Source organism: Eupeodes corollae, chromosome 1, assembly GCF_945859685.1.
Source record: "Eupeodes corollae chromosome 1, idEupCoro1.1, whole genome shotgun sequence".
Lineage (NCBI taxonomy): Eukaryota > Metazoa > Arthropoda > Insecta > Diptera > Syrphidae > Eupeodes > Eupeodes corollae.
In genome coordinates this window covers 113,503,651-113,513,134 of record NC_079147.1, presented here as the reverse complement: position 1 = coordinate 113,513,134, position 9,484 = coordinate 113,503,651, and the positions used below count along the sequence as shown (strand labels likewise).

The 9,484-nt window shown below is 36.0% G+C and overlaps 1 protein-coding gene across 1 annotated transcript; it reads left to right on the top strand.

Annotated features, from left to right (window-relative positions):
• Nucleotides 1-322: 322 nt before the first annotated feature.
• On the top strand, nt 323-9,056 carry LOC129940348 (SKI2 subunit of superkiller complex protein). The gene is made up of 7 exons (XM_056048658.1): nt 323-1,234; nt 1,299-2,749; nt 2,816-2,995; nt 3,110-3,686; nt 8,315-8,493; nt 8,553-8,684; nt 8,772-9,056. Exons 1-7 carry the CDS (start codon nt 403-405, stop codon nt 8,973-8,975), a joined length of 3,555 nt encoding a protein of 1,184 aa, XP_055904633.1. The 5' UTR covers nt 323-402; the 3' UTR covers nt 8,976-9,056.
• Nucleotides 9,057-9,484: the final 428 nt, after the last annotated feature.

The following is a 9,484-nucleotide window of genomic DNA, read 5'->3' as shown; positions in this document are numbered from 1 at the left end:
GGTGTTTGGCTGTGGCTCCTTGTCAAACTTCATTCGCGACGAATTAAAAACTCTCATGTGAAAGAAATGTCAAAATCCGCGAATATTCGTTCATTCGTTGGTCTTTGGTCGTTCTCATGTGAATTGTGCTTAAGAGTCAAAAATTCAATTTAAATCCGTCCACAAACTTATTCATCAAATTCTGTAATCGAAAATATTATTGCCTAGTAGGCGCGCCACCTTAAGAAAGTATTGAAACAGGCCTATGAACAAACACGTCAAACAAACTCGAAAAAAGAACGAACTTCTTCATGAATTGACAAGACAAATAATGAAGTGACAGTTCAAGAATGTCAATACAATTTTTGTTTCAAAAGAATTAAGAGTAACTATTTTTTAAAATATTTATAATACAATACAAAAATGAAGGAAATAGAGAATGAAAACATAAAACATTTAAGAAACTATATACTCTGTCCAAACATTTCCATACATGATCCCTTGCCCAGTATCATTCCACGGAAATTAGATGAAACCCGGCTCTTCAACTTGCCTCCGTGTCCGGCAAGTACTAAACTTACTCAAAAAAGGAATTTTATCACCGGCGAGATCCTTGACTTTGTAGAAACTGATGTGGAGCATGTTGGTTCTACGGCAAATAATTCAATGTCAATGCGACGCGAACCGGATTTGTTGGACAAAGCGACATGGGGTTCCGAAATGAACTTTCCATTTTGGCCGGGGGGTCTAGATGAACCACAAAAAGAAATCAAACAAAGTAAATGCGATGATTTCAATTTCGACATAGAGTTGCTGACAATCCCACCGGGCTTTACTCATGGCTATGAATTCAAGGACTCATCACACTTTAAGAAGCCCAATTTAAGTAATGTTAATCTACTGACCAATTTGGAAGAAGAAATCGACGTTAAAGAGTGGTTAAAGTTAACCAAAGAAGAAGAAGAAAAGAGCAATACCATACAATTAAGTGGATTTAAACATTCTTCCAATGATGATCAACTTCTTGAGGTTGATTCTGGACCTGTTCTGGACATATCGAAGGTGATGACAAATCCTGATGCGAAGGTTAAATGGGCTGAAAAGGTCGATATCTCTCACCCAATCACAGATTTTAAAGAAAAAGTTCCCGCACCGGCAATGGAATATCCCTTCGAATTGGATGTTTTCCAAAAGCAAGCTATTCTTAAACTCGAGGAAGGCAAAGATGTTTTTGTAGCTGCTCATACTTCAGCAGGTAGGTTGACAACAAATAAAATGGCTTACATGCTAAAAATTCTCTTCCCTAAAATGTTTTATAGGCAAAACAGTCGTTGCAGAATATGCAATTGCTTTGTCCCAACGTGACATGACCAGAACTATTTACACCTCCCCAATTAAAGCACTCTCCAATCAGAAGTACCGTGACTTTAAGACAACTTTCAAGGATGTTGGTCTGATAACAGGTGATCTGCAAATCGATCCAACATCGACGTGTCTTATAATGACAACGGAAATCCTTAGATCCATGTTATACTGTGGCAGTGATATAACCCGAGATTTGGAATACGTTATATTCGATGAAGTCCATTATATCAATAATCCCGAACGTGGTCATGTGTGGGAAGAAGTTATCATACTGCTGCCCGACCACGTACGCATAATAATGTTAAGTGCTACCGTTCCCAATACCATGGAACTCGCCAATTGGGTTGGCAGCACAAAAAAGAGAATGGTTTATGTTATCAGTACGGAGAAAAGACCCGTGCCATTGATGCACTATCTCTACACAGGTTGTGGTGGGAAGAGTAAAAATGATAATTTTCTGATTGTGGACGCCAATGGCAAATTTCTTGAGGATGGCTATGCTCAGGCAGTTTTAAAGAAAAAAGAATCCACAAGCAGTAAATCCAAAGGTGGAGGAGGCAAACAAATAGGCTCTAAACAAGATCAAAACCTTTGGGTGGGCTTAATCGATTTTTTGAAAAGAAATAATAAAATGCCTGTTGTGGCATTCACACTATCAAGAAAACGCTGTGACACCAATGCCTTTGCTTTGCAATCTTGTGATTTGAATACAGCTCGAGAAAAAGGTGCTGTTCAAAAATTCTTCCAGCAATGTCTGATGAAGTTAAAGCCTCCAGATCGTATGCTACCTCAAGTTCTGACCATGAAGGACTCCTTAGAACGTGGAATAGGTGTCCATCACAGCGGTATATTGCCCATTCTTAAGGAGATTGTTGAGTTGTTGTTCCAATCGGGATTAGTGAAATTACTGTTCGCAACAGAAACATTCGCTATGGGCGTGAATATGCCTGCAAGGACAGTCATTTTTGATTCTCATCGAAAATTTGATGGTATGGAAGTTAGGAACTTAGAACCAGGAGAATACATTCAAATGGCTGGACGTGCTGGTCGTCGTGGTCACGATGAGAATGGAACAGTGATTTTGCTCTGCAAACAAGACGTACCCCCAGCCAATGATTTACGTCCAATGATTTTGGGAAGTCCCCAAAAGTTACAATCGCAATTTTTATTGCTCTACTCTGTTATATTGAATTGCTTGAGAATAGAAAGCATCAAAGTGGAAGATATAATGCAGTTTAGTTTCAAGGAATTCAATATGAAACAACAGATACCGGAGCAGGCAAAACAACTTAAGCTTGCTGAGGATAAGATCGCCTTGATGCCGGAATTAGGTGAACATTTGAAGCCGTTAGTGCGATTTTATGTGCTTGCTTCGAATTATTTGAAAGAAAAATCCCGTTTAATGGTAATTTGAATTTATTCAGTTTCAATATGAATAGCAATATGACTTTTGTTTGTTTATATTTTAAAGAAATCTCTGCTTAATCAACCAAAAGTAAGAAAAGAAATGAAAACTGGACGCGTTTTGGTCGTCACACAGGGTCGCCACTATAATAAATTGGGAATTTTGTTATCGAGTAAATCAGTTGCTGGAAAAGATACAGTTTATAAAGTTCTCGTACTAGATCATCACCAAGCATATGATACAAGAGTAAGTTTTTTGAATTTTCTCTTTCCAAAATTGTTTCAACTAATTTTGAATTTTGATCGTTAGATCTTCACATTTTAAACAACTAAAATATAAAATATTTGAACTTCTTTTAAGGAAGCACTAAATCGTGGAGAGGCTTTTAACAAATTGATTTCTTTAACTCCGCAAAATAAGTTCTTCCAACCTGACGGCATTGGGGGTCATACGATTTTAGATATCAAAGCGGATGATATTATAGAAATAACCAAATCCAATATAAAAGTTGATCCGGATGTCATAATTCGCAATTGGGAGCAACGTCAAATTGAACGTTTCAGAGATAATCCACCGAGTACATCGGTTGTGAAAGCGGTTTCAGAGCTTCAAATGCTCAATAATAATTACATAGCTCAACCAGAATCGGTAAAATTTATTAATCTTACATCAGAAGTAAATGTGTCCGATGGAAATGAAATGGCAGAAATTCGGAATCTGGAAAATTTATCGAAGCAACTAAGCGAAGTTTTGCCACATACGAATATTGCTGGATTTGAACAAGAATTTAGTGCGGTTTACGATAAGAAAATCCTAGAAAAACGGATAGAAGACTTGAAGTTTAAAAATTCAACTAAAAACTTATCCTTGTATCCAGATTATTGTAATAAATTGGAAGTTCTGAGGGCTCTTAAATATATTGATGAACAAGATGAAGGTATGTAGGTATAAAGGGCAAAACTTGACCAAAACTTAGCACCATAAGAATTATAGTCAATCTAGAGCTAACATTTATTTAGTGCAGATACAAATTATCAACTACTGGTGGAATTATCGAAAGTGTATGTTTTTATTCAGATTGTCTTCTTAATATCGAGTCCTTACCGCCAAATTATCGTAAGCGACACTTTTGTCAAAAATGCGTTTTTTATCGAAACTACTATTTTAAGCCATAACGGACCCATCCAGATTGATGTTTCGCTCACATAAAAAACCGTTTTAAAGTTATAGCGTTTGTTAAATTTATCGTGACTACATTTATTTGTAAAGCTTTAACGTAAGCGACAACAACCAAATGTATCTTACATTCCTGCAATTGTTTTTTTGTAGCGCAACCGACCCTACTTGTTATCGCAATCGACTCCGATTCGTGCTTCACCTTGAAGTGTGACCTGTGGTGCCGTGCTTATATCCGCGAAAATTATGATGCTAAAATATCATTCTCATTGAATTATTGGTTTAAAAATAGTTTCAACCTAAAAAACGTTAAAATTACAGCTTATCATTGATTGCAGATACACGACAGTTATATCTATAAAGTCGACCCCAGAAGTAAGGGGTAATGTATTGTATTTTAATTTTGGTAATTGAAATGTAATATTCTCCCATTTAAATTATTCGTGCGTTTAATTAGTATTGATAAAAACGGTAAATTAGACTAGTCAAATTTAAATTTATTATATGTTTGTTATAGTCACGAATGAAGAAAATTTCGCAGTTAATATCACCACTCCCCTTACCAAGAAAATTGTAATACCGAAACTGCTTTTTCCGAGAATAGGTTTTATTTTACATTCATTGTTACTAAAAAACAGCAACAACGATATTAACATGGAACCAATATCACATCACCATCTTTGATCGATTTAAATTCTGAGCAAATTACCAACCCACTTGTTGATTAAAGTGATTCTGGTACTGACAATTCTTACACTTTAATGGATTTAGATAACCAATATAAAATATCACAAATAATAATGATCATACTAATATAGGCAATCCTACTATTCCAGTTTTCATTGATCAATGAATACAACCAAGCACCAGTTCACTGTTTGACCAACAAGAACAAAACGTGTCCAGGATGTCCTTGGAGTCCCAAGACAACAATGCCTGTCTTGATAGTGAAGATTCATGTAAGGCAGCCTCATCATACAGTGATTCAGATGATGATGAGTCATCGCAAAAAATAGATGAAGAAACGAGTGTTGGTAAAAGAGGATACAGGAAAATAAAACTTATACCAAAACTTCTTTTATCAAAAAAGAACCGTACTGTTCGGAAATCTATGCAACTTAACCTATGTATCAATAAAAGATGTGGAAGCTCGTGTACAAATAAATTAACTGAAGATGATCAGAATAATATTTTAGAAAACTATTGGGGATTAGGGTGTGATAAAAGACGAAAGGATATCCTGCTGTCATAATCATGCGATTATTTTATAAGCTACAATGTTCAGAGTATTAAAGTATGTCAACAATTTTTACTTAAGACCCTAAACATATCCCAAATGACTTTGAGATACACCATCGAAAATTCCAATAGAATTCTCAACACCTCTCGAGAAGGCATATAAACTTTATCCTCATAACAAATCTGACGTAGTAAAAATTGCACATTTAAAATCGTTCATTCAGATGTTGCCTGCTGTTCCATCCCACTAAATTGTCGCAATAAAAGCACTAAAGTATATTTACCTCAAGAATGGATATTGTTACGTGTGGGGGGCTGTAATGAAATATTTGCAGTTATTTTTAAATATTTGAATATGTTAGATCACAAAGGTACTCATTGTGTTGTAAATCTATATTCTGATAGCTGTGCTGGGCAAAATAGAAACCGTGCAATGATATCAATGTTAATTCTTTTCTTAAAAACCGCAACAACAATTACAGAAATAAAGGTCACTTATCTTTTACCTGGACACACCATGATGCCTGTTGACTCGATTCATATCACCATTAAAAGTTTCATTCGCAATAAAACCACATGGGCTCCTTCGTAAATCGTTGAAGCTGCAAATAAACGCTGAGACAGGCGCTCAACGAAAGGCTTAATTGCGAAACGAATTGCACACAAGATGGTCTATCGTTGTGTGAGGATAGATGGACTCGCTGATAGTGCTATAATGCTGAAAACGCTGCAAAAAGAGGAGATATCCGAGAATTGTACCAAATAGCCAAAGAAGTAGTCGGGAAAAAAAGCAACAACAATCATCCTGTAATGGATGTGGATGGGACACTCTTGGTATCAATTGAAGATCAACTTCGCAGGTGGAATGATCACTTTTGTGCCCTGTTAAATGAGGACCCCGTTGAACAGAGTGCTGAAGTGACCTTAACGAGACGAGACTTAACGAGATGCGCAGATCCTGCAGGAATATTGACATCGAACACCCTTCAGTAGATAAATTGAAACAGCGATCAATCTACTCAAAAACAACAGCAGCCGGACTTGACGGAGTACCAGCGGAATTCCTGAAAGCTGAAAGCTACAGCAGCTAGTATCCTGCATCCGCCTATACAAACTGTTTGGGAAAACGAAACCTATCCCATGGAATGGAAGGATGGAGTGATTGTTAAGGTGCCAAAAAAAGCTGATCTCAAGAACTGCAACAATTGGCGTGGTATTACCGTTTTGTCCGTTTTCCCAAAGCTAATGGCAACTTTAATCCTCGATAAAGGCTAGAAGTAGTCTCAACTACACTCAAGAGGAATCAAACTGGCTTTCGCATCAACTCCTTACGCATTGTTCTTGAGCAGTCTGCAGAATTTCATGTTTTGTAGATTTTGAGAAGGCCTTTGACCGAGTTAATCGAGAATGTATATGGAGATCACTTCTTGGGAGAGGAATTCCGCCAAAAATTGTTGTCATTATAAAGGAGTCCTACAACAATGCAAGGTGTTTCGTGTTGCATAATGGGCACCTATCCGATTCGTTCGAAGTGCGTCAGGGTGTGAGACAAGGGGATGTTTTATCGCTAATTCTTTTCTGCTGGCGATAGATGATGTTCTGACGGCCAGCGTCGGTACAACTGAGAGGCGAGGTATTCAATGGAGAACGTTTGAAAGGCTTAGCCATTTAGACTATGCCGACGATATATGTCTCATGGAAAATAACATCAGTGGGTTGAAGGAAACGTGTCAAACTTTACGGGTGAAAGGAGAATCGTGCGGTCTTAAAATAAATAGCAAAAAGACAAAAATAATGCTAACAGGCCCCCCAACACAACATCGTATTATTCTGCATGAAACGCCTGTTAAAGAGTTAGAACAATTTAATTACCTCAGAAGTATTGTATCAGCAAATGGTGGTAAGGATCTGGACGTAAAAAGCAGAATAAATAAAGCTCGCGTTGCCTTTGGTGCTCTGTCTCAAATTTGGAAATCCAGTCAAGTCTCCTTACGCACTAAACTGAGATTCTTCAAATCCAATGTGAAATCCGTGCTATTATATGGTTGTGAAACATGGAAAGTCTCGGCCACCATCTCTAGAAAATTGCAGGCTTTTGTGAACCGCTGCCTACGTCACATCCTTAAAATTCACTGGCCACAAACAATATCTAACCAGTAATTATGGCGTAGGACAAGTCAGAGGCGCTTGGACATCGACATCAGAAAGAATATAGAGCAGTCCTTTGAATGGAATCATCAGAGGTCACGGCGGGTTGGAAGACCAAAAACAACATGGAAATCTACAGTGCTATCGGAAGCTAACTCCCAGAGAAAGACGTGGCCACAGTAAAGGTATCTAGATGCAGATCAAGAAGGATGGAGACGTTTTTTTGACGCCCTATGCCCTGTACCGGGTTAGAGGACCTGATGATGAAACATTGCTACGGTCCAAAAAGGACCCACACCTTTGTACATAGAAGAGCTCAATATTTCAACAGCTAAAGACAAAGATTTAAGGGAGCTGTGCAATAAAAATATAACACCCAACAGAAGATTATTTAAATATGAGGCATGATGGAACCATACGTGATGCCCTAGCTGAAACAGACGAAGATGATTCGAATAGAGAAAATTAATATGTAATATGTTTCTTAATTTTATATAAGTATACCTAGTACATAGTCTGATTGACCTCATTATTTATACATAGTTATTTTGTTTGAAAACCAGGATGGAATAATACGTGGTGTTAAGTTAAAACATAAATCTAACTCATTATTCCAAATCCTTAATGTAAATAAATATATTTTGCAATTATAATATGACTTTTCTTTTAAAACCCTTTTTAAATGTCTAATTAATAATGTTTCTTGGACATAGTGATCTTAACAGATATTGTTATAGTAAACGCCAAAACGACCGTAGATTATGACAGCGAAAACAATGTATGCGCTATAAATACTTCCCCTATAAAATTTGATTTTTGTCGCTTACGATAATTTTGCGGTAAGGTTTCGATATAATCCCAAATACTTGAAACTAATGTCTTACAAATTTGAAGTTATGGTTTTCGAGAATATTGTAATTTAAACCGATGTATTCTTATGATGTTACACAATGTGCTGTTTTAAAATTTTTTATAATTCTAATAATAATATTCATTTTTTAGTAACTCTGAAAGGAAAAGTTGCTTGTAAAATGGGTCAAAATGAATTGTTAATAACGGAATTGATTCTATGTAACATGTTCAACGATTTGGAACCAGCTGAAATTGCTGCATTACTATCAGGATTAGTGTTTCAGGCAAAGATTCAAGGAGAACCAGTTATTCCAGAAAAACTAAAAAAGGTGAAAAATTTGTATTCTTACGATTGTATTTTTTCTTATTGATATATTTTCGTATATAGTGTGTAAAAGAGTTCGAAGAAATCAACAATATTATTCTAACTGAAGAACTAAGGCATAAAGTTGTTATGGAAACCGAAAATCGTTTGAATTTCGGGTTAGTTGAAGTTGTGTACGAGTGGGCAAGAAATAAGGTAAGATTTTTTTAAATTCCACAAAAAAACAATAAAGTTATAATTTTTTATTTTTTTTGTTTTTATTGTTTTGTTTCTACTTAATAGCCTTTTGCTGAAATTATGAAATTAACAGAAGTACAAGAAGGCATTATTGTAAGATGCATTCAGCAGTTAGATGAAACACTACGTGATGTTAAGACTGCAGCAATTCGAATTGGTAATCCAGCTTTACAAAGTAAAATGGAAGAAGCCTCAAATGCTATTAAAAGAGATATTGTGTTTACCGCAAGTTTGTATACCGCCTTGTAATACAATTACTTGTGATATATTATACCATACATTTATACATATTTGTATTTGCATATTTTAAATAAAACAAATTATTACGTACTAGCGGCCCGTCGCGGCTTCGCACGGGTAGACATAAATAGGTACAGATATTTAAGTTATATATTTATATTTATAAGCATGCTAATTAAAACTACCATAAATCACTAAAGAAAAAAGTGTATGCTTATCTTAAAGCCTCCCTGTACACTAACTTGGCTGTGGTATTTGTATTGATTTTCAGGAGATCCTACTCGAGAAAGTGCCACATACAATTGCCCGTGGAAAAAGCAATTTTTCATTAGGTCGATACTAACTATAGAAAAAGTAGGTACATACATAAGTATATCTGAAGCAGTGTAGATGATATTAGAGTTGCACCTATTTATGTCTACCCGTGCGAAGCCGATACGAGCCGCTAGTTTTATTGTATTAATGAAACTTTAATTTAGTTGTTGAAAAGAAATATTCAGAATTATATAGACCACATA